Genomic DNA, 25,953 nt, shown 5'->3' with positions numbered 1-25,953 from the left:
CACTTCCGTTGAGAATTTTCGAGAAGGCCATGCTTAACCTGGATTTCTCAATTGGTGGACGAGTGAGGAAGAAAGTATCACAGGGAAAGGAAACAGGTGGAAGAGCCAGGAAGAAAGTAGTGCAGGGAGAGGGAATTAAGTTTTCCATATCTTATATGTTGAATCTCATAATCTTGGCCCTTCATTCATGAAGCCTTCACATATATATACAAGGAAGCCTAACAAATCTTTTTGAATACTGGACCTCTTATATTTTCAACTTCACAAGAAAATATTCTGAGATATAGCTACATATCCAGTAGCTTTGTGCAACTGTTTTATGCTAGTAGTACGTGAGCAAAGCAGTATTTACTTGGCGTTTGGAGGAAGGCGGGAAAGTGTGAGATTGTTAAATACTACCATCTAGAGTAGTTACATTTTACAAACTGGAAGGCATTGGTAAAATGTATCAGGTAAGACTACCTTGACCGGGTTCTCTCAACGAGCAAAGTGATTTTCTTGGTTTTGTCAGCCAATAAATCTATTGTGTTTATAATAAATGGTGATACTGTAATATATGTTATGTAATTCAATTGCAGCTCATTTTTTCTCTATACAATACTATTCCTGATGACCAGGAAAATTTGGCAACAGGTTTAACAATGTACATATAAGAGGAAAACAGACTCTATTCTAAATCCAGACAAGGCTAGCCACATTCTATAATATGTACAAGTACAAACATGCAGGCAAGCGCCAAATTCTATAAAATGTACAAGTACAAACATGTAGGTAAGGATAACTCCTTTTTGCCTTGGCAGAAAAAGATCGAGTATTCAAAATTTAACATTTGGCCACAAAAAAAGAGTATGTCATACAATTACTCCAAATGATAATTTAGGTCAGGAAAGGGAATGGACCAAAACTTGGAGCAGGGTATTACAACACAAAGAAGAGGCTGGCTATGGATGAGATAGAAGGACTATCACTATATCCTTTGTTCAATTTCGCTTGGACTATTTACTTAAAAGTTGCATATCAACAAATTTCTATACAATACTAAATATCACCGGGCTTCCAATTTCTTACATAAGAAAATAATAAATGCTACCTAGTATTCTTTGGTGAATAAGGAAAGGACTGTTTTTATTGTATGAACGTCAAACCAATTGTGTAAAGCCACAAATGGGAGGAGACAAGGAGCATGGAAAATATATCTTACAAGAGAGAAATACACAAAGCATCAAAATAATAAAAAAAGGAATCTAAAGCAGATAAAACTGCAACAAGTTCTATAAGAGGCTTGACCTATTTTATTGGTGTAAAGCCGTCGTACACAGTTTTGGACCCCCAGGTAATGTCGTTAAGCTACTATAGATTTCAGTTGATCCAACAGATCGCTGCCTGCTGGAATAAGTGCAATCAAGAAACATAAAGTGGTTCTGCATCCACTTTTCTTCTAATCCTGAAATAAAGATTTTCCTTAAACAAGTCAACATTCTTGCATGTTTGTCATTGATAGAACTAGTAGAGCATCACTAACATAAATTATCAGCATCAGTTAATAGCTGTCATCGGAAACCTCATTAAGAATTGATACAATGCATAGAATTATGTCTCAATTAAAAATGTTTCGTATGACATATTTGATTAATTATTTCAGACGTCTTGACTCAAGAAAGAATGCGGTGTTTGTATGTTGTGTGTCAGTTTACGCCTGTATCTATCTAACCCTGCCCACCACAGTTTAGATCATAGTAAAATTAGATGTGTGTGTGTGTGTGTGCAGATCAACCATGCACATTTATAAGTTATAAAGGACACATAAAATCAGTGATGAGCAAAGGTGTGGAGATCTTTCATATACGAACCAATTTTCTGCAGCCCATTTGCACCCATCTGTATCCACCACATGCAGGCTGTAGGCATGTCTTGACTTTGAGGATTTATTTTCAAAACTGTAAGTGATTTTGAACCAAATGTCAAACTACACACATTTCAAGCATGTGAAACATTAAGCATTTAAAGTTTGGCTAATATCTACAGGTGACCAACCTCTGATGAATAAGATCGCCATGAATAACCACCAAGCTCCCCGCTTTCACTTCGATGGGAATGAAATTCTTTTGGTCATAGGACGGGGAGGGCCGATCGAAATGAACCCCATTGTCATCTCTAATAAATTTTCTGACAAGGCCGTCTAAGAAGGAAAAAAAAAGAACATTTAAAAAAAACAATCAGACAAACCAGCTACAGAAATAAAGCCAGAAAGACATACCTTTGTGTGATCCAGGAATTGCCCATAGGCAACCGTTTGTGACAGTAGCATCTTCCAAAGCTAGCCACAACCCAGTGCAAGTTGCTGGTTCGGTTATAAGAAATGAGTTATCCTGATGGGGTATTACTTCACCCCCGATACCTGGTTGCTAAAAAACAAATATCTTATACTTATAAGTACAAAGATGCAAGTTCATAACCTATTTAGACTCAATCTGCAGACAGGTGGGTAAAACCATTGTTAGAGGTGCACCTCAAAATAGTTTAATGTATAATATATATTAGAAAACAATAAAAGGAAAAGCTTACAGTCTAGTAACGATATATAAAAGAAGGTCAATGCATATATGTGTGCAATGATGCATATAGTCTAATAGTGCTATATAAAAGAAGACCGGTGTACAAAATTGTACAATGATGATAAATATGTAACAACCTGTGTCTACTTTAAATTATGAGAATGTATCTGATATGCATATATTATAGTAATTGCTAGACAGGCCTATGAAGTAATGGTATGCCAGTTTCATTCTAAAGGGAAGAAATACAGTCTAATAAATGTTTTTGTTGATACATACTACACATTTTGCATCTGATAGAGAATTTTAGTACCTTGAAGATATACATGGACTGAATGATAACTGGTCTCTTGTAACCAAACGAGTGCAGCAAGCTTGACATTTTATTTGAGCAGGAGAACTTCTTAAACTCGGGTACATTCTCATGTAAAGCTGTCAAACATACAAAGTAGCTATCATATTATTACAAACTACAGAAGACAGACTTCAACATGAAAATTACGAAGGGATATTCATTTGCAACAACACGAGTACTGCACAGTGAACACATAATTTAAAAATAAACTAGTAAAAGAAACTAAGATTGCAATATCCTTCACCTACCATGACCAACTTTGTTAATAGATAGTTGCTTAGGTTGCTTCAAGTTACCATCGGCATCAAAAGCTTTTTCTGTAAAAGATCAAAACACGTAGATTAAAAAGGTCATGACCAATTTAAATCAAAACACACTAAAGGTTATGAGCAAAATGCAACCATATTTATATAACAAGTACCTTCAAAGAAAAAGGAAACCTTTTCAGCACTTTCATAGAAATAATCATCACTAGTACGTTGCTGAAATCAAAAATACCCCAAGATAAACAAATTAAAACCAAAACTACACTTTTAGCCAAAAATGTCAACTGGGTATTAAGTAATTCTACAAAAAGCTCAAAACTTTAAACAAAAGATGAAATTTTTAACAAGAATACAGTAACAAGAAACCTGGTTCTTGGTGGAGAAAATAGAGGCAGAAGAGGAGGGATCAAAGTCATTAAGCAACTGCTCCATTGTTTTTCTCATGGACTCTATCTCTTCTGGGCTTGAAAAAGATTCCATCACAAGATACCCTGTTTGTTTTGTACACAAAATCAATAACAAAGGGGTTGATTAGCAAGCAGGGTGAATCAAGAATATGTATGAAACAGAGAAGAAAGGGTTAGAAAACAAAGGGGTTGATTAGCAAGCAGGGTGAATCAAGAATATGTATGAAACAGAGAAGAAAGGGTTAGAAAATTAGATTACCTTGAGAGTAGAAGAAGCTGAGTTGGTCAGAGGTGAGATTACCATCAATACCCATTATTGCTTTTGCTCTGGAATAGATAGTATATGTGTGTTTTGTTTGTGTATATGTTAAGATTAAGAAGAAGAGCCAAGAAATTATATGCCCGTCAATCAAGAATATAGAATCTGCGTATCCGACTATCCGATATTGATAAGGAAGAAGAGTTTTGTCTTTAGGACTTAGGAGGAGTAACTTTTAATTTTAATTAGCGGTTTTTTTTTTCATATCGATTGTTTTCCTGTTGACCGATATTTGAAATACTAAATTAAATCAATGATTAAAAACACCAAAAAGATTGTGTACAGGGTAACATGACAATAAAATATTAAAAATTATTCGATCTGATAATTAGTCATGGAGTAATTTAACTCGAAAAATTAGAAGGGAGTCGAGACACAAGTTGCGCTCCCACTCCTTTCTGAATATAAAAGCTTAACCTATTAAAAAAAACACCACTCTTAGCATTATTAGAGAGAATAATGAAAAGAGTTTTGAGACGCGAGAGAACATCCAACGCTTCCGTGTCTAGTTCCCCAAAAGTAGAGAAGGCAAAGGGGATGAACGAATAACCATGGTCAGCACAAACCCTTGAATACTTCCTTTTTTTCTTTTTCACCGCATTTAGCAACGACACACCAGGAGCCCATGAACTCACTCCCCCACCAGCAAAAGGAGAAATGCGGTCACATCCAAACATGCATCTTTACCTTGGGACCAATTGAACAACAATAGATCTGCAGGTCTGAGTTCTTGCCCAACATCCGAAAGAAATCCCAAAGAAGTCTCCTTACGCACACGAACGCTAACCTTGGAGCAGATATCCACCAGAATGTCGCGCACCAAATTATGCCTGAATTGCACACCTACATCACTTGAACAATGAACTGCGTGATTGCCCCACTGGTCCATCCTGTGAACATTACAACTCGGACACAAGGTGCCTTCAGTAAACAAAGGAATTGCAAACCGGTAGCACAATACCGCCCGAAATTGGCGTTGGTTCATCCTCTGCCCCAACCCATCAATAGGGATGGTAAACAAGAAATCCTGAGCATGAGGAGCGCGAATGCAGCTCAGAATAGAGAACTGACGGGGACTCGGCACATAATGAGAAGCAAGACTGGTCTCAATGACATCAAAATAGCTCTTTGCCAAAGACTTCATCAATTTGGGGGCAGGAGAGCTAGTGGTGCCAGAGAGAGCATTCGCACCACAAAGGGCCGAGAAATCATCAAGAGCACACTGAAAAGAAGAACCACACGATGTGATACCTGAACTCGACAGAATCCGAGTCTGCAATGCACTAGTCTGAAGGCGAGAAGCGAGAAAGGCATAATGAATAACATCCCCCACACATAAGATGCCAAGACCTCCCAACTTGATTGGGAGCGTGGCTAACCTCCACCACCAATCCCCAAAGCCAGGGTCACAACCAGTAACAATCCTCTCTAGGGAAATACGCAAAGCCTGATCAAACTGCGTCTGGGCCTCCCCAAAGAACGGAGGCGGGCAAGTTCGCAATGTGTAATACAATTTTGCAACCCCTGCGCAATTGCGAAGAAGAAGAAGCTCACACTGGGGGTCCTCAAGCTTGTGAATAGCCTCCATTAGAGCAATAGTCTCGGAGACCTTTTGAGAAGCCAAATCATGACAAAAACCTACATCGACACTGGCTGAACTCCCAAGAAGTTTGACACCCTTAAGCGGCCGGGAAATATTAGTGGGAAAATGTCATCCACCCGTCCTCGAGGATCCTCCACCGGCCAAAAGAGTTCAGTCTTATCAATATTCAGAAACAAACCACGAACCGGCCCATCAGCCCGGATAATATCAAGCGCCTTGGCCACCATAAGGGTATCCCCAACAATAGTTCCATCATCCAGATACCAAGCTTGAAGAGAAAATTCACAAGACTGCGCAATGGCCTGAGCCAAAGGGTAAAGCGCCAAAGCAAACAACAAAGGACCCAAAGGATCCCCTTGTTGAACCCCTTGACAAGACTACAAAACAGAGTTGCCATAATAGAGTCGGGCCGGGCGAGAATAACAGAACTCAACCCAAGGAGAGATAGAAGGACACCACACCCGGGCCTCCTGGAGAAGGATACTCTTGTCAATAAGGTTGAAAGCATTCTTGAAATCCACCAGGAGCATAGACAGCCCAACCTCATCCCCCTTAGCCTCTAAGAGCCTGTTAACAGAATGCACAACATCCTCTCAGCCACCAGGAATACCAACACCAAACTGATAATCCCGTAAATAAGATGTCATAGAACTACCAACAGAAGAAGATGCAGCCTTAAATACCAGCATTCTCCACACCGTACCAACAGCAATAGGGCGAATACCACCTCTTGGCTTAACCAAAGGAGTCAATGGAGCACTAGCAATAAACTCCCCCAACTGGGCGGGGCACTTGCCACTAAGGAACAAGTTGACAACCCCCGAAATAGAACCTAACAGATCATCAGCAACCGCAGAAGTAGCCCCACCCAAAACATCCAGTAAATGTTGGGCTCTAAGCCCGTCATGCCCACAAGAGGTCCCTTTAGGGAAACTTCGAATACGATCCAACACTAAATCTTTGTGGACGTGGAGGGCATGCACCCCAATCACAGAGGAAATCAAGATCGGAGAGGGTACGAAAGGGTGCTTGGATTCCAATTCAGCCAAAGTGTCTGGAGTATCTGGAGCAACGTCGGAGGAAGTAAGCACCTTAATAGCAGCAGCAAAGTGTCCATCAGCCAACTTACGCTTGCACTGGAATAGGTTAGCCTCCTCAAATTTTCTAGACTTCTGTAACCTCCGGATGGAAGTTATTAAAAAGGCCAAGCGATCCTTCACCAAACCCATCCTATCGCCCGGATCTCTCCACCGAAGAATGGCACTAGAAATATGCTCAAACTGACGTCGTTCTCTTTCCCCAGACCGCCGCTGAGCTCTGTTGGATGGCACAAACGAGCTCAAAGTACAACAAGGTAAAATGAGAAGTTGCACCCAAGAAGACAAATCAGCCGGACACGCTAGAACCTTATCCAAGGCACTAAGAAAAATTCTGGCAAAACCAAGTCTCAGTTTAGAGGGAATGCACTCGACCGTGCGTCTTTGACTCGAAAGAAACTTGTCAAGAAGGTCCACGTCAAAAGAAATAGAATTCACCCCGACAACACCCCCAGAAGGCACACCAACCGGATCCTTGGAAGACCCCGACGGAGAAGAAGAAGAGGTCCCTCCCTGCCCCACATCAATATTAACAGCCACCCTGTGCGAAACAATAGGAGTAGGAATAAGACATAGTGCAACTTCGGTAACATCTGGTGCCGAAATCACAGTCCCATCCGCGTGTTTACAATTCTTGCTGAACGAGTGAGTGCGAAGACACTCACCACACAACCAAACGCCGGCTTGATGGAGTGCAAGATCGAAAGCAGAGAATAAGATAAAGTCACTAGCGATACGCGATCTATATACCGCCTTCAAGTTGTCTGTGTTAAAGTGATGGGTTCGCAAATGAGAAATAAAATATGACTTAGCCAGCCCTTGACCTCCAGGACCACCACAACAACCATCACTCCCTTTCAACGGACATGAAATTCTCAATACCCCTGGATTGACCATGATTGTCTCAAAGAACACGACCGAATATAACTAAATATACTCCTGCAGTTAAGCTCAATACCCCGAATAACGCCTACCTGGACATACACGTCTATTTTTTTTCCTCCTGAAAAATAACCAAACACCTTCCGTGCAACATAAACTCGCACCATATTATCGAAGCTGACCCTTCGAACATATTCGGGCCAGGATTTGAAGTGAATAAAATTGTCATGTCATCACAGTCACAGTTTGGAAGAAGATTGCCAGTAGGCCATGAGTTGGGTCTCGGTATGTGTTACCCGCGATCTCTTAAAAAATATTCTACCTGTGTACGGATTCTGTGATAATCAATACAGTTTCAATGATTGCATACTCGAACGGATACATATTTTAACAACTAAATTTTGCAATTTAGCAAGGACTCGCGTCGAATCTTATTTTCCGTTCACCCCGTACATCTGTAACTTGAATATTTTGGTATTACTTTTAAAAAAGACAATACAAAATAATTGTTTATTTTAAAAAAAATATTGTATACATTTTTAGAAGCTAAATTGCAAAAATGAAAATAAAGTAACTGGAATAAGTACAGCTAAACTCATTTATAATTTGATTGTCTATTTTAGCTGATGATCCTTCTGATTTTCGAATTGTAGCGGTTCTTATATTTAATTTTTTTTTAGATAATTTCAAAATAAATTGATTAAAATAAATACATAATATTTCACAAGCTTCGTAATATATACATCCCTCGTTGGCAAATAGTATAAAATTTGGAAAATGATATGTCTAGATAATTATTATATTTAGACTATTATTTTAGGAGGTTATTTCTTTACTTTAATTTGCCACCTCTTCAAATGAGGTTGTTGTCTTATATTTATACCAGGTCCCAAATGGGATCTTTCTTACAAAATGGGCCTTCTCGGGCTTTACATTCTATTTCCTAATTCCTATTTATCATTTCCCTAGAGTGTATTCCCTTGGTCCAACATTTGTCCCCCTCCTAGTTCAAGCAACTATCTTTTAAATTTGCGCTATATTTAATTCGAGACCTGAAAATTGAGGACAAGAGCAAAATATGGATGAAACATAATCATAAATTAATTAAAAGAATTGATGTTTAATTAAATAGAATAGGAAAATAGGGGCAGGGGAAGAGGAGTTAGGAGGATATTTTTGTTTATTATCATTTATAAATGCATTTTATTTTATGCATATATTATATATATATATATATTCTCTTTTTCTTTCTTCTTCTTTTTTTTTCTTTTTTTTTTGCTTTTTTTTGAAGCGTATAAGCATTTTGGCTTTTTGTTTTCTGCGGATTTGTTGATTTGGAGCTCAGACTATCCGGCTTCCTTCCTTCTCAACAAAATCGCGGAACCTGCCCGGAGATTCTCATTCCACCTCACACCCTCGGTTATTGTAGCTATCACATGTAAGTTCATTCCTCCCTCTTATTGTGTTATTTTTGCTTTTGCAATTTATATTTCTCGATTAGTCTGTTCGTTTCTTCGTTCAATGGATCATTCTAGCTCTTCTTCTATCCGTACCATTTCCGATCGAGATCCAGGTAAGCGACCCCTCGAGGAAGGTGATCAAGGGTCCTTCTTGAATCTAAATAATTTAGAGATTCCCGACTTAGAGCAGTGTGGGTCCTTCGACTTTATGAATGAGGATGAGTTCTTAGGAGGTGTTCCTACAGGGCCTCTTCTCTCACCTCCCCCGAGTCCCGGGACTTTTGAAAAGAGGCGACAGGTTGTTGAAGATAGTCTTCGTGTAGGTAGAGAGGAGTTTCGGGGGAAAACCAGTTTGAATTACTTGAGTCACTATATTACAAAAGACCCTCCGTTGGATAAATTGAAGTCGTATGTGGATCTGTCGAATGGCTATTGTTATCGGGTACCGACAGCTGACGAGCGCGTGTGGATGATGCCAGAATTTGGGATGCACGGGATACCGATGATACTTTTCTATTTCGGTCTTCGGTTGCTTATGCATCATTTTTTCTTGGCGATGTTCGAGGCTATTGGATGTGGGGTTAGTCAGTTGACGCCCAATTCCATTGCACAGCTAAGTGGGTTCGTCGCTCTTTGTTGCGATAGAGATAGGGTTTCTTCTTTTAAACTTTTCTTTTCTATATATGCTGTTAGGTATCACGACGGGCAGGTTTATTTTGACTGTCCTTTTAAAAGAGTTAAGATTGTTAGTGTTCGGTCTTCTAATTCTGGGTATCATTCTAAATGGTTGTACTTCGGGGGGGCCGACTTGGAATTTGTAAAACCGTGTGGGAATGTGAGCCAACTTACCATCGATTATTTAAATAACCTCGAGAAGTGCGACGCAAGTTATTTGAACGAGTTTTATGGGTTGAGGTCGATGTATACCCATCTTCAGTTAAAGGACCCCGATTTTTTGGAGATGCATGATTGTAAGGAGGGATTTCCATCGACTATTCATTTCTGTTGCTTTTTATTATTATTGTTTGTCATTTTACTCCTTCTTATCCCCCCTTTTTATTATTGTGGATCTTGTACTGATGATTATTGTTTTATTTCAGTGGCTGGAGCCTCCTTGCAGAGAATTTTGAACGGAGGAGTTAGAAAAGAAATGGACCAGGCTATGATGTTGCGTCTTCAGCGTGCGTCGAGAAAGAATGCCGATGGAACCCACCCTGGTACATCAAGGATCGGGGGGTCGATTTTTGGGCATAGTGTATCTATCGAGCTGTTGGATGATCAGGGAAACAAGGTTGTGGAAGATCCTGGGAGAATTGTGTCTGATGCTGAGCCTGCTGAGTTGAATCCTCGGAAGAGAGACCGTCGGGAGCTGGAGGATGCTGGTTTGGGTGGGGGTGAGTTTGTGGAGCCGGCCGCGACGGGTAGTGGGGTGAATAAGACCATCACTCTGGTCAACAGTCGAGTCTTGATGGCTAATACTACTAAGCCTCGATCTAAGAAGGAGCCGGTGAGGGTCGAGATTCAGCCTAACGAGCATTGGACAGGTGGGACGACTGTGCCACTGAGGGCCTTCAACATTTTTTACCTTCCTCAGGATGCGATTTCTTTTGATGGGAGACGTCGTGACGACCTTGCTGATAGATGTAAGAGTCGGGCTGGAAGGGTACGTGAAATTTGTTTATGTTTAATATTTTTCGTTGAGTTTCCCTTGTTTCTTTTTATTTTAATCTTTGTATTCGTGGATTGTGGCAGTTCCTCGCGGATTTTATGCATATTGTAGAAGAGTTCCGAGCTGATGGCAATGACGAGGCTCGTAGGAAGCTGGAGGCTGAAGTTGTGGCTCTTAAGGCTGAAAAGAAGAAGCTCGGGTCGAGCTATTCGGAGTTGGAGAAGAGGTCGGCGGATTTGACCACGGCGAATACCGCGTTGTCGAAGGAAGTGAGTGAAATGGATGTTGCAGGGCAGTCGACGAGTGCCAAAGTCTCGGAGCTCGAGAGAAGTCTTTCTGAGGTAGAGAAGGAGCGAGACAATTTGAAGGAGAAGTGCGAGGGCTTGGACCATCACGTTGAGGGCATGAATTCCTCCTATCGTTTGATTGTTGAGGAGAATCCTAGTTTAAAGGCGGTAGTGCAGAAAGGGATCGAGGATATCGCGAACGCCCTTGGGGATGGTTACGGGCGTTGTGTTGCCCGGATGCAGGGAGCGGGGTACGATACCACGGGGCACTCCTTCGAAGACTACATTGCCGACCTCACTGCCTCGCAGCGCGATGATCCAACCGGCAAGCCTTGAAGGCGGGGAATGCCCCGTAAATGATGTATGAATTTGAATTTTAAGTTTATGTTGTTTTAAGACAATGTTTCCTGATTGATGCTACGTTGTTTGACGTACTTTGAATGAGGCCTTTGTGGCCTTAGACGTTTTTTATGATATTCGATTATCTATTTGGTAATTTTTATGTTAGTCTACTAAAGTTTTTCGTGATAGGAATTTTAAGTGTAAGGTTTTTGTACCACTTGGATTCCACTAGGATGCATTGCCTCTGGTTTATTTTTGAGTATGTTTGTGTAGTGCTTAATTGTTGTGTAAGAATAATTTACATGTGAAGGGATCGATTATTGCTCGTCGTTCGGGGGTACATATGTTATTTGTACTTGGAGTCTAATGGGATACATCACAACTTATGTTGTTGCTTTTTTTTTGGGAAGCAGAGGATGAATTATGATATTTTCGTGAAGTAATTTTGAAAGCTTTTATAACTTAAAATCCCTCGATAGGGATCTCATAACGACCCTCATTGCATCGAGGGTTGATTTTTGGTAGGGCCATGTGGCCTCGAAGTTTCAAGCATTACATAAAGAGTTAATCACTGGTAAAATTTCTTGAGGTGGATACCATTCCAGGCGTTCTTAATTGGTTGACCATCGAGGTACGAGAGCTCGTAGGTTCCTGTGCTGACGACCTTCGACACCTTCACCACATATTCCTGTATAAACCTCGAGGATTGCTTGATCGACCTCTTCTGGGCTTAAACATCGGAGAAGTGGTTTAGTTAAAGCACGTCGATACAACATTGAGTCGACCGTGCAATAGTTCCTTGCCTTAAACTTGATAGTGCGGGCTTCATTTTTCTCCGTGGGAAGTTTGTTTTCCAGGATGTACTCGAGAATAGGGTTTCGCCAGCCAGGATTATTCTGAATGTTGTGGACCATTAATGTGTCGATAGCGGGGGATGTCAGGCTATCAACATATACTGGGTCGAGGTTCATTTTCAAATTAGACAAGGCTAACTTGGCGAGGGAATCAGTCCACTGATTTTCTGTTCTATCAAAATTGGAGAGTTTCCAGGAGGAGAATTTCTTGAGCAGCTCTTGTGTCATTGCAAGGTATTTAGCCATGTTTTCATTGTGAGTCTTAAACTCTCCGCTTATTTGCTTAGCTACCAGCTGGGAATCGCCAAATATGTCGATAATATCTACCTCAAGGTTCGTTGCCAATTTTAATCCCGCAATTAATGCCTCGTACTCGGCCACGTTATTTGTCGCTTGGAATTCGAACTTAAGGGCTTGCTGGACTTTAAACCCTTCTGGGCTGATAAGAATTATCCCTGCACCACCAGAATTTGAGGTCGATGATCCATCAACAAACAATAGCCACGGTCTTAGCTGGGCTTCCTCGGGATCCGACCCTTTGGCCTTGAATTGGCATTCTGCTACAAAATCTGAGAGGACCTGAGCCTTTATGGTTGTTCATGGTTTATACTCGATTTAGAACTGACTTAGTTCGATGGTCCATGCGGCGAGCCTTCCCGTCATATCGGGCTTGTGCAAGATTCTTTTTAGCGACACATTTGTCAACATGTGTATTTCCCTTGCTTAAAAATAGTGTTGGAGCTTTCTGCTTGCAATGACCAAGGCGTACACGAGCTTTACACGGGAACCTCTCTTCCTTCGTCGAGTCGGACAAGGACGGCTGCAACTGTTTCGTCGGACGTCGATAGATAAATTCGCAGAGCTTCGCCTGGGATTGGCCTAGTGAGGATGGGAGGATTTGTTAAAAATGCTTTGAGTTCCGTGAAGCTGGATTTGCACTCATCGTTCCATTCGAATGGTGTTGACCTTGAAGCCTTTTTTATGGTGGCGAAGAATGGGAGACACCTTTTGGACGATTGAGGGATAAATCTTCGAAGGGTTGCTATGCATCCTGTTAGCTTTTGCAAGTCTTTGATGGATTTTGGATCATCCATTTCAAAGATGGCTTTTGTCTGTGCGGGGTCGGCCTCGATGCCTCGCTGTGTGACCAGAAATCCCAGAAACTTGCCGGATGTAAGCCCGAATGAGCATTTGTTAGGGTTGAGACGCAAGTTATGCTTCCGGGCATTTTCAAAGGTCTCACGAAGATCAAGTGAGTGGTTAACGGCGAGTTTGGATATCATGTCGTCGACATAGATTAACATGTTTTTCCCTATTTGCGAGCCAAAGATTGTGTCCATCATCTGTTGAAAAGTTGCGCCAGCGTTAATCAGCCTGAAAGGCATGACCCGATATCCGAATACTCCTCTGTGAGTAATGAATGCCGTTTGCTCCCAGTCACGAGAATCTATTTTTATCTGATTGTACCCTAAAAATGCATCCATAAAGGAAATGAGTTCGTTTACTGCCGTAGAATCGATCAGTTGATCGATGTTTGGGAGTGGGTAGAAGTCTTTGGGGCAGGCTTTGTTAACGTCGGAATAGTCGACACACATTCGCCACTTGCCATTGTGTTTCTTCACTAAAACGACATTGGAGATCTATGTGGGGAATTGGACGGGCTCGATGAATTTAGTTTCGAGTAGTCGATCAATTTCTTGATCGATAGTCGCTCTCTTCTCGTCAGAGAATATTCGACGTTTCTGTCGTACTAGCGCAATGTTTTTGTTGATGGGGAGTGAGTGGCGTGCAACTATCTCGGGAATTCCCGGCATGTCTTTCGGGTCCCATGCGAAGATATCGGCGAATTCTTGAATAAGGTACATAATCTCTTGCTTCAAGTGTTCAGGGAGTCCTTTTCCCACCTTGGTTGTCTTTGTTGGGTCGCCGACGACCACTTCGATCTCTTCAGTTTCTTCTGTGGGGGAAACATGAATTCTGGTTTGTAGATTCAATTGAGTTGTGGGGGTCGATCTCGAGTACTTGGTTAACTCCTAAGTCTTCCTCCCCCTTTTTCTTTGGGGAAACCGTTGTCAAGTAGCACTGTCTCGCGGTCGCTTGATCTCCAATCATTTCTCCGATGCCGAAGTCGTGGGAAATTTCATCTTCAAATGGGAGATTGAAGTTATTGCCCTTAAGGCTGTGATTGTAGTGCGGCCGAGGATGGAGTTAAAGCTGGAAGAAGCGCTGATCACATGAAATTTGACGACCTTCCAAACTTGGAAAGGTGGCGAGCCAAAGAGGACTGGCATATCAATGGTTCCCACCACATGGACTTCATTTCCGGTGAAACCGTATAACGGCGTTCGGGAGTTTTCGAGTCGTCGGTCCCCGATGTCCATCCGTGAAAAGGAGTGGTAGTAGAGGACATCGACAGAACTTCCATTGTCGACCAACATCTTTTTCATGGTGTTATTTCCCACTCGGGTCGTGATGACCAGAGCATCTTGATGACCTTCAATGAGCCCCGGGTGATAATCTTCGTCGGAGAAGGAGATGACCGGTGTCGGGTTCGCGCGAGGGCGTTTGACTGTTGAGGGATTGACGTTAAAGATTTCTCGAGCGTATGTTTTTCTGGAGTTGTGAGAGAATCCTCCGGAAGCTGCTCCCCCAAATATGATGTCAATGACCCGGTCATCTTCATCTCGATGGTGACGTCTAAGATTGTCCTCTTGTTGTACGTAATGTACTAACTGTCCCCGTCAGATTTTTCCCTCTATGAGATTGCTGAGTTGAAAGCATTGCTCTATGGTATGACCGGTATCCTCATGATAATCGCAATATCTGGAACTAGGGGGTCTACCAGCCTTCATGGGCCTTGGTGGTCTGCAATCTGGTTCCATTTTTAGGACTGCTAGAATTATTGTCTTTTCTGTGTTCAATTTAGTGAATTCTTTTTCTGGTCGAGTGCGGGGCTGCAAGTCCCTTTCTTTTCTATCCCTCGGAGGGCGATCATCCACACGCGGTGGTGGTGATCGACGACGTTCATGACGTCTTTCTCATGTGGGAGATCTCGAGCTATAGCTTCGACGGCGTTCATACCGTGAAGAGCGTCGGGGCGACTGAATGCAGCTCACTACTTCATGTAGCATCATACGATGTTCGATAATTTGGAACGTTGCCCGGAGGGTCTTTGGCCTTTTTTCGAAAATTTCTTCTAGAAGCAATCCATGCCGTGATTTATCGGTACCTGCCGTTAAGAAATTAACTGCCATTTGTTCAATTAAATCTGGAATCTCGGCGATCTATTCCCTGAATCGGGTTAAGAAGCTACGGAGACTTTCTCCCGAGCGTTGATGCATTGTCATTAAAGATGTTTTGACCTTGATGCCTTTGTAGTTGATGGAGAATCGGGCTTGGAACTTGCTCTTTAATGTCGTCCATGAATCGATTGATCGAGGTGGAAGGTAACTATACCATCAAAGGGCAGTGCCCTGAAGGCATGTGGAGAAAAACTGACATCGAGCGATCTCCGAGTGTCCAAAAAATGCCATTCGACCGTCAAAAGTGTTGAGAAACGCTAACGGGTCAGACAATCCGTCGAAATGATCGAGGGAGGGAGTTTTCAATGTCCTATCGATGCGCGCTTTTTCGAGGACCAGTGATAGGAGGCTTTCGGAGACGGTTTCAAATCCGGACTGGTTTCTCATTATGGTGCGCATCTGGGCTATTTATTCCTGCATCTTGGCAAATTCTTCATGAGGGATGGAATCCGTGGATTCGGTTCGCTGGGAGACATCGGCAGACGATGTTGTGCGCTGCTGTCGACGCTCATGGGGCTGTGAATATGTTGATTCTGCCGACGGCTCGTATTCGTATTCAGGATCATCCTCTTCGTCATAGAGCTCCACGTCGTATTCTCGATTCTGGATTGATGTTTGTTGGAGCTCTCGACGGAGGCGATGAATTTCACGTTTCCTTTCAAGTTTAGCTTGGAGCATTCGAGTCTCACGTTCTAACAGTTCAAGTTCTTCATCTGAGTATTGCGGTTCTTCTGGGTCATCCTCTTCCTGAGCTTTTAATTTTTCTTTCTTTTCAAGGTGGAGCCGCATGTCGCTTAATAGGACCTTCTTGCCCTTGGACGTCTAGACTCTGAGACGTTGATCTGACCTAAACTTTCTCTTCTTGTCTCATGAATCCGTATTCTTTACATTCACCGGTTGATCTTGGGAGGGACCGTCTGGTGGAGGAAACAAACATTTTGGTTTCAAAACTGACTGTTTGGGTGGTTCCTGACCACCGAGGGTCGGGGGGTCGGCGGCGATTTCTGCCGTCAACTCCTTCAGCTGGGTTGGTCCGGCCGTACCTGGATCCAGCTCCTCCACAAACATATTCCGGTTGGATCTGTAAAGTAAAACTCCTCTAGCATCAAATGATATGTCTAAATAATTATTATATTTAGACTATTATTTTAGGAGGTTATTTCTTTATTTTAATTTGCCAACCTCTTTAAATGAGATTGTTATCTTATATTTATAACAGGTCCCAAATGGGCTCTTTCTTACAAAATGGGTCTTTTTTGGACTTTACATTCTATTTCCTAATTTCTATTTATCATTTCCCTGGAGTGTATTCCCTTGGTCCAACAGAAATGCAATGGAAAATTGATGATAAGTAATTTCAGTCATTTTTCTTTCCTGTACACAGTATCATGATTGGAAGAACTATGTAAGATCATAACCAAATCAAAAATTTCCTGAATTTGCTAAATTGTATACGCCTGGAAACTACCATTCACACTCTACCTAGAAGGAAAAACATAGAATTATCTCTGATAGGCAAATTACATGTTAATCTTATGTGCACTCCTGAAACACAGGTCAAAAATCTGCAATATGTCATCTCACACAGCTTGTTTAACACACAGCAGCTGCCCACATGAGCCCATGGGATATTTGCTCCGCTCCTTCTAGCAACAGATGAACCTTCTAATGATTCATTGCATTCCCAAAAAAGATGCACTTTCAGTTAAATTTGATTTTCTGAAAAGAAATAGAAGTTCAGTCTGCCTTCTAACTAATCACTGAAGTTCCAATGGAACTTGTGTATCTGCCACTTGCCGATGAAAAGTGATAATAATAAGGCCAGCTGTCATCACACAAATACAAGCACTATGCTATGTATGCACTCTATCTTCTGTTTTATTCACACGGCACATGCAATTTGGACAAGGGAACGAATATATGGAGTCATGCGGTCGTCTGAGTTCAAACCCTTTCGAATCGCTATGAGCACGCATTAATAGCATCTGACGCTTAAAATTTTTCCACCTGAAAGAACACACAAAGCAAATTAAATCCAGATATGTATCAACGATCAAATAGCGCTGGGAACAACTTCTCAACTAATCAAAAATACGACTTTTGGACAGCTAGTAAGAGAAAAAGGTTTTCTCCAAACTTATATTGTTTTTAGCGTAGTTCTGGGTAACCTTTGTAACCCAGTACAACATCTAACTATATTTCAATTATATTGCCTACCAAAAGCTCGACTCATTCACTGGGTTAAAAAGCTAGCATTTAGTTTCTTTAAGACTGTAACTAAATTCTAAAATTGTACTGTACATAAGATTAGATGCATACCCTATATTAGGATTGTCAAGAAACAAGACTAATTTCCTCTTGTCAGGCCTGATTGTTTTTGAGTGTCCACCATACATATATCTTCTATGACCCAACAGAGACTGAGGGAAGTTACCTCCCTGAGTTGTCACAAACACTTCGCTATGAAGACAGACAGTATAATCTATAGCAGCCATCCTGGAAGAAAATTTCTAGAAAACAATACATCTGTGTCAAAGCGAGATATATGACATGTACACAAAAAACTGTAACTATTAACTCTCTTACCTTAAATGGAGCTAGTTCTATCTCAGATGCCAGGGTCTCTTTGGTTTGTAAAAGGGGAAACATTTCCAATAGGGGGCCCATATTAGTATTCGCGTTGTATATTTCTCCAGAAGCTAAATATAAAGATGTGGTGTTGTCAAACCCCATCCCTCTCAACATCAAACCAACCTGATGACAACAGTGAAGAATATAAACCGGTTACTATATCCGAGCTTTGATGGACTGTCATACTTTATTTATATCTGATTGTGAAAGATTTGTTAAGAGGGGTAAAACTGTGCAGTGCAGAGGAAACCAATATGTTATCCCTCTGGAGTGGTGCAAGATTTATTGTAGCAAGTAAAACATATAAATATTGAGAATGATATAGCCCAACTTCTATCTCAGAAAATCTACTCAGATTTCAGCATAATTATTATTTTGTAGCAAATATTTGTATAGCAAAGACAAACAGATAAATAAGATGTAGGTATAGGGAATCAGAAGATGTTATCAATAACTGTGTGGTCTGTTCGAGTGAGATCTTAAGTGTGTATAATCAAACTACGAGGGAAATCCTCACATCTAATTTTTGTAAGGTCAACCCTTACAAGACAATTTCTGGTGGTTTTTTACTTTATATTACTAAACAACGATCTAAGATCTTTAGAAGCGAGAAAAAACTGACCCATACAATCCGTACAATAATAATTAAATTGAAGTCACTTGAACTCTCTTCATATATTCATCCGCAAAAAGATGCCACTGTGGAGAACAAAAAGTTTAGGGGGGACCAAATTCTAAATAAGGGGATACTAATTCATAGAACGGACTAGTTTTATATAGAGATATAAACTATAGAAATAACAGGATTTAACCAACAGAATACAAAATTTGAGAACACACTGGCAGAAGTCATAAGATATGGGCAGGTACACAAATATCAATTCTAACTGTGAAAATATTAAATTAACACAGGTATACAAGATGTGCTATAGAGAAGCTTGATATACCTCTAAAGGTGTTAATGGACACTTGCCATCTATTCTGTATGCTCCAGGGCGAATAACTCGACCAGCCCTTGTAAATTTCCCCTTCCAGCCTCTCTCCCTTGCAGCTTTCATGTCTTCCTCTTCTTTTTTTCCGCCATCGTATACGCAACAAGAAAAAGCAACCATATCCTGCACTAAAAGGATATAAATGCTTGCTACAATATTTTATAGAAAAAACCGCTAAACGAGAACCATGGGATAAGACTTCAAACTAGTGAAAACCAACCTCCTCAAATCGAAGATGGACAGAAATGTACTTGCCACTATTTTTTAAGCTGTGATTTTTCATCCTTGCAACGAGAGACTCACCCAAACTTAATATAGCACTCGAAAACCGTAAAGCTTCATAATTTGCTATGCATCTAAGTCGTTGAACAGGTAGAGGAGCATCAAACGACAAACGATTTGCAAAAGGAGAAATCCTTATCACCCTGATTTTAAAATATATTATATTACTGAAACCAAGATAAATAAACCAGACAGATTGCAGTCATAGAGAAGAATGCAAAAAAAGAAGAACAAGTGTTCAACAAAAGTAGAGAAGGCGAAAAGTAACACTAAAGATTTAGCATGATAACGGAGCACTGGTAAGCATGATCCACCAACTGTTACTACTTTAAAAGAAAAACATTCAGTAGGCAATAGATAAATGAGTCGCTCGCTATCTAATTCAATTGTAAACGAACCCAGTAGGCTACAACTGTAAAACAAAGACCAAATGTAATAGCAAGTGGAAGTACAGAAAATGAATGGTTTATGCTCTTAATATCATCAATCAACAATAACATCAAACCCACTTCAGATAGACGCATTTAGTTCATCCTTTCAGTATTATTTGTTGTTGAAACAGGAGTAGAAATGACAATAATTCTTAGTACACAAATACATACTTCCAAATTCATGATCTGCCTGTTGATTAACTAGTCTGTTTTGGTCTAAAAAGCTGCAATTTCGCACAAAAAAATTCATCCACAAAATTAATTTTTATTTCATCCACTTAGCATAGTGGTAACCAAACAATGATGTTTTTGAAAAAAACAGGCACACAACCATCTAGGAGACGTATCACACCTAAACAGAACTGCATGCCGCATATATTACAATGTACATTTGTAAGATTAGAAACTGAGAAAACCTAAACAGAACTGCATGCCTCATATATTACAATGTAAATTTGTAAGATTAGAAACTGAGAAAAAGTTGGGATGGAAATACAAATGTAATATGCATGTCAAGTGTCAACTCACTTTTCTTCGAGGAGCCTGGGAAGTATTTCATCTTTGTAGTACTGAATGGGGGCCCAGGCTTTTACTTTGAAATTGAGTAGATTGCTTGTGTTGCTATCATATCGTTCCATCAAGTAACCAGGAACTTTATCGACTATTCTTACATCATTTTTCAAAGTACTAAGAAAAAATTCTTCATCATAGATGTCTTTAAATTCACTGTCCATGGAAAAGTGAGGCAAAGAAATTCAAATTTGTAGTACAACGACCATCTTTGAAGACAAAATTCACCTAAAAGAGACATTGGTAAATTTGCTAACAAAACGAAACAGTTGTAAAATTGTATTCAACAATGACAGGCCAATGTTTCAAAGCGCCTATTACTATCAGTCAAAATCCCAGTCAGCATAGATGAAGGAGATATAATAATTAAATTTTCCAGTATACAAGAAAATCAAAAATCAACTAATACAACTTATACTGCATCAGCCATTTGTTTAACATGTATTAAAATTAATAAGAGTACTAACTACACTAAATTTCCTTTCGGCAGGTTAAAAGGTCTGCTTCTCAATTTTCTGCAATCGATGAGTGAACTCTTAACCTATAATATGGAAAAATATTGCTCTAAAGATGAGCGCCTAATGATCAACCTTTGACCCAAAAATGAGCAGGGATATGGAAGGGGATGTTAACATATACTATATGATCATGTTAAGCCGTCCTCCTAACACCTTACGATTTTGGGAGAGTAGCTTAACAGGATAATATAGAATGTAATAACATGAACATCTACATGTTTAAGAATCAGCGAACCATGGATTGCAAAAATTAGCAATGCCTGAAATTCCTCAACCTAAGCAGAGATCTTAAAGCAGAAGACATGCGAGGACCAAAAAATTTGAATGTAGAAACAGAATGATATAGTGCAAGGTATAATACAGCTTTCAGTGTGATTTTATCTATTTTCATCTTTTGTTGTCAGTGCCCCATTTCAGTATATCCGTACAAAACTTACACTAAAACATAAGTTGGAACTTTTAAAACGAATTCATAATTTACTGTATATACGTGTGTATACATATATAGTGAATCATAACATATAGCATTTTCATAGTTCAGTAAAAAAAGAACTACTCTAATGAATTTAATGTTGTGCATAATCATATTCAGTAGCTTCATTTAGCAAGGATATTTATTTACAAAATAAACTAAACTTAAAAAACTATTTCACCATCAAACAACCTATTGCAGCAAATTGCCTAGAAAAACTATAAACATATATACACACCTAGAGTCTTTCCAAATGCTATGATAATGAAACTCGGGAATGACAAGTGTCGCATTAAGATACGCCGCCACAGCAACTGCATTGCATATCTATGTAACACAGATATAAACCATGCAGAAATGCAATAAGTACTTGTATAAAAGTTTTAGGCAGTGTTAAAAATAAATCAGTAGCACAGAAAGCACTTAGATTACCGATGTCCTCTGCTGATTCAAGCCACCATTTGCCTCAACGTAAATATAGCCATTTGATTCGGGTAATCCTACAGTGATAGACTACCTTAAATCAATATGCATCGATGGCCTTCTTAAATAATATATACATACATCTGAAAAGTAACCATTTTTCCATAAGATCAATACTGAAGTATGTTTCTAGAAATGCCTAACTAAGTAATGTAGGGGGTTCGTGACCTGAATTATATAAAGTGGTCAGTGGCGGAACTCATTATATTAGAAAAATAAAAAACAATAGTAAATTTAAAAATACGATATTCATACACATTAAAAGTATTTTACATTTTAAAATTGTTTACTACGCGTTCTCATCTTTTAAAAACATTTTTTTACATCTTTTTAGTACTTGGGTTCTTTTTTGGACTTCTATTTTATTTGCACTATTTTATGTGATATTTGACCAAAAAATTTATGAAGTGGGTTCCTTGAAAAAGTCTATAAATTTTAATTTTTAGCTTAACACTGCTACATATTTATCCTTAAACCCCAAGCCCAGTGAGTGCCTGAGAAGCCATAACTATACATGTAGGTCCACCTTTGATTACATAGCATGACTAGTACATATGTCAACAAAAGAATGTGACCAGAAATTCAAGAGTCTACTTAGCCAGTTATTATATCAGAAAAGAAATAAAACATAATGGATTGATGAAGAGAAACCTCAATGAACAGCATGGCATCAAATGTAATAGCATGAAATGTGTTAATATTGTTCTTAGGTGGTCACCAGACCTTTTTTAACTGGTCAACAAAAAATTAATATGATCACAGTATTAACCACTATACCAATCTGGTATTTGTGGCTCCACTTTGTGGCACAAGATACAATTATCGAGTCGGTGCTGTTAGTTAAAAGTATGCTGTTATGGAAATAATGAGCATACAGAGCGAAGCAAACCATTTTTAATAATATTGACCAGCAGATTTTGTTAAAATAAAAACATAGTAGCCTCCTTAATTCGAGATATAATGGTACATGCTCATACCTCCAGAGGACTTGCTTAAACATGGCCTCCACTGACTGCCTTTATGGCTAAGTTTCCATGTAGTTGATATCTACAGTAGATTCAGTGCCTTGTGTCAAAAAAAATAGCAAAAGAGAAAATAAATAAATTTAAGATCCCAAATTTTAAGAAAAAGATAGCATGTGCCACAATTATTCATCATAGTGTTATCCAAGTTACAAGCTAAAACTACAAACAGCACAACCTAGTCAATCCCATATACAGGTCAGACATTGAGTATACACTTTGAACTTATTACTGTAAAATATAAATCAGATATATCTTACCACTTATGCATACTCCTATGAAAGTACAGCACCATAGAATGTGACATTAATGTAAGTAAATCTTCATGGCTACATCACAGTTAGATAAGAATTACATTTCATCAAACACATTCTACACCGTTGTGACTGATATCAGCATCTAAGATTCCGAGGCATAACTTACCTTAGGCTACAGTTTCTATTTAAAGGCCTTATGCAGCACATCAAATAATTATGTTATATATACAATTTAAATATAAGTGTATTTAGAGGTAATAATATTTTATATTAGTTATTAGATGTAAGTGTTAGAGTATTATAGAACTCGAATATATGGTAATAATCATCTACTAGGAACCTGTACAATAATTCACAATAAAAGTTGTAAAGAGGTACAAATTGATGATATGTAGATCATAAATGAGGATCCTAACATTCCAGAGTCTCTTCTCCAACAAGTCAAAGAAACTTTCACCAACAGTCTAGACTAACTTACTCATCTTGGGTTTAAACCCAATATGTGATATGGGCTTGGTGATACAAGACATAATTAGATTGGATAATAATTGTATGTGTTGACAATTATTATCATAATGGGATTGGGTAATAATTGTATGGGTAGACCATTATTATTATAATCAGATTAGGTATGTATTGCTGGCTAAGTTTGTGATGGCTATATATACATAGTCATGTTATTGTTTTGATGTATACTTAAGAGATGTAGTCGTCTTAGGTATCGTGTGAGAGATGCTTGAGTATTGTTTGACTTAAGTATCGCTTGAGTGAATACCGTTTGGTGAGATTGATTGTATTATTGATAATTGTTTTGATTAATAATCCAAGTTGGGACGTGGGTTTTTCCGCGTCATATATTGAGCGTGTGTTTTGCATTGTTTGTTTGGTTCTATACTTGTGTGTGTTCCCCTAACAACTCATTCCATAACACTTCACTAAATCAAAGATTTTGATTTTACAGCAGGCAATCTAAATCAGTTTTGTAAATAAATAGCAATGCTTCTAGCCTTATCTAACTTAAAATATTTAACGGACAAAACTAAGCAAGCATCCGGAATTCCCCATAAGTAATTATAATCAAACACTAAACCGAATTCAACGAACAATTTGCAAAATAAAAAAAACAGCATACCTAATTAGTAGAATGCAAATAGCTAAACACGATAAAATCAACAACAGCATTGCGCAAAAGATCTACTTAGATCCTAACTCAATCCAATTAATTAAACAATTCGAATCGAGAAAAACGAAGATAATCAGTTACCGCATCGGAAGTGGAGTAATCAGCGTCCATCTCGGGCTTCAACTTAGCGTAAACCTGAGGAGTTCTGTACACTGAGCCAGGCGCAGCGCGGTGATTAATGAACGGAACGACGTCGAATGACACAGTGCCGATATAAAATAACATACAGACAATGTAAATGAGTGGAGCGAATAGAAAAACGCCTTGGCGACGGAGTAAGACGGAGAGTAAAGTACGGGTAATGCGTTGAGAAGGAGTTTTGGGAGAGACGGCGGCGGAGGAGGAGGGAGAGTTGAACCGGCCGGTTTTGATACGGGAGTGACGGAAGCGAGGAGAGCGGAGAGGAGAGGCTGGGGGAGATGGGGAAGTGTGTCCGGTGCTAGGTAGCCTGTTGTATGCGTGCATCGCTGCCCCCGCCTTGATTACTTGGTGACCATTACGATTCACTTAACTAATAACTACTCATCTCTCTCCTCGTTCTCTCTCTCGCGGTCACTCTCGCTCATTTTTATATCATTTTTTTAATATATATTATTTTAAAAAATAATTTTTTATCCTACAAACAAAAAATAATATCTAACTGAAAGGCACACGATACAAGTTATTTACGAATGTTTAGTCGAAAAGTTCATGTCTGAGATAGGGGTTTGCACGGATCTGTTCAACTCGATTTTCGATAAAAATCATCACCAAACCATACATTCATAATGATTTCTCGATTTGGTTAACCGTATTTCGATTTTAATTTTAATTTTGTTTTTAAAATTTAATATTTGAATACAAAATTGATTAGTAAGATTTACAAGTATTGTACATAGTCCATTAACTTTATTTTACTCGTAATCAAATAAAAATGAAATACAAGTAATCAAATAAAAATGAAGATTTCATGATAGATAATACTTTTAATGACATTTTGACCTTTAAAATATTTAACTTTGAACCAATCATCCTTAAATTCTTGAATCGGTCCTTTTCGATCCCATTCTCGTATACCTACCACCCTTTTTAGTATTTTTCGTACCATAATACCCTTATCCGATATATATCTCTCCACCATTTTCTAGTGATACTCCCTCTATCTCTCCAATTTGTTTACATTTTCTTTTGTGAGATGTTTTTTTTCAATTGTTTACATTCAAAATTTTTCAAAAATAGTAAAGTTTCTATAATTTTTAAAATAACTAGATCCACTACTTCTATCCACTATACCCACTTTATATATAATATTAGGGATTTTCTATGGTGTCCCAATGACACACAATAGTCACTAACTCCCATATCTTCTTATTGGTAGTTGAATAATAAATATTAATGACCCCTGCATTCACATCAATTCCACCAATAAAAAAAGCCAATTTTTATTGGAGTTAGTGACTAATATGTGTCTTGTGCACACATTAGAAAGACCGATAATATTAATAATATATATATAGGGGTGAGTTCTATGGAGTCCACCTTTTTATCGGAGTCCTCGGAGTCCATCTACGTTCTGCAAATAAAATATATTGTAAAACTTGTTATTTTGCAAAACATGTTACACAAATAGCATAACTTCAACAAAATCATGCAAATCTCATATATTTACGGTACAATATGTATGTTCTGCAATATGTTCTGCAACATGAACATTTATGTTCTGCAAACTAAACAT

At 39.1% G+C, this 25,953-nt stretch overlaps 2 protein-coding genes across 4 annotated transcripts; both read right to left on the bottom strand.

Annotated features, from left to right (window-relative positions):
* Positions 1-1,355: 1,355 nt before the first annotated feature.
* On the bottom strand, positions 1,356-4,041 carry LOC141663677 (phytanoyl-CoA dioxygenase). Its single transcript, XM_074469468.1, has 9 exons — positions 3,843-4,041; positions 3,543-3,667; positions 3,332-3,392; positions 3,159-3,227; positions 2,869-2,987; positions 2,258-2,405; positions 2,035-2,179; positions 1,851-1,937; positions 1,356-1,444 (listed from the first exon to the last, which is right to left on the bottom strand). Exons 1-9 carry the CDS (start codon positions 3,895-3,897, stop codon positions 1,402-1,404), a joined length of 852 nt encoding a protein of 283 aa, XP_074325569.1. The 5' UTR covers positions 3,898-4,041; the 3' UTR covers positions 1,356-1,401.
* A 13,133-nt stretch (positions 4,042-17,174) lies between these two features.
* Positions 17,175-24,793, bottom strand: LOC141668014 (protein ESMERALDA 1-like). 3 transcript variants are annotated; one of them, XM_074474683.1, is made up of 10 exons: positions 24,321-24,793; positions 22,755-22,824; positions 21,727-21,794; positions 21,533-21,621; positions 20,263-20,460; positions 19,242-19,446; positions 18,977-19,144; positions 17,985-18,152; positions 17,718-17,908; positions 17,175-17,405 (listed from the first exon to the last, which is right to left on the bottom strand). In XM_074474683.1, the coding sequence occupies exons 1-10, from the start codon at positions 24,702-24,704 to the stop codon at positions 17,252-17,254; spliced, it is 1,695 nt and encodes a 564-aa protein (XP_074330784.1). In that variant the 5' UTR covers positions 24,705-24,793; the 3' UTR covers positions 17,175-17,251. The 3 variants fall into 3 exon arrangements, with proteins under 3 accessions (XP_074330784.1, XP_074330785.1, XP_074330786.1); XM_074474684.1 differs by having other exon boundaries at positions 18,977-19,149; positions 19,325-19,446; XM_074474685.1 differs by lacking the exon at positions 20,263-20,460.
* Positions 24,794-25,953: the final 1,160 nt, after the last annotated feature.

Source organism: Apium graveolens, chromosome 6, assembly GCF_009905375.1.
Source record: "Apium graveolens cultivar Ventura chromosome 6, ASM990537v1, whole genome shotgun sequence".
In the NCBI taxonomy this organism is placed as follows: domain Eukaryota; kingdom Viridiplantae; phylum Streptophyta; class Magnoliopsida; order Apiales; family Apiaceae; genus Apium; species Apium graveolens.
The sequence above is the reverse complement of the archived record's forward strand: the minus strand, read 5'-3'. Positions and strand labels throughout refer to the sequence as shown.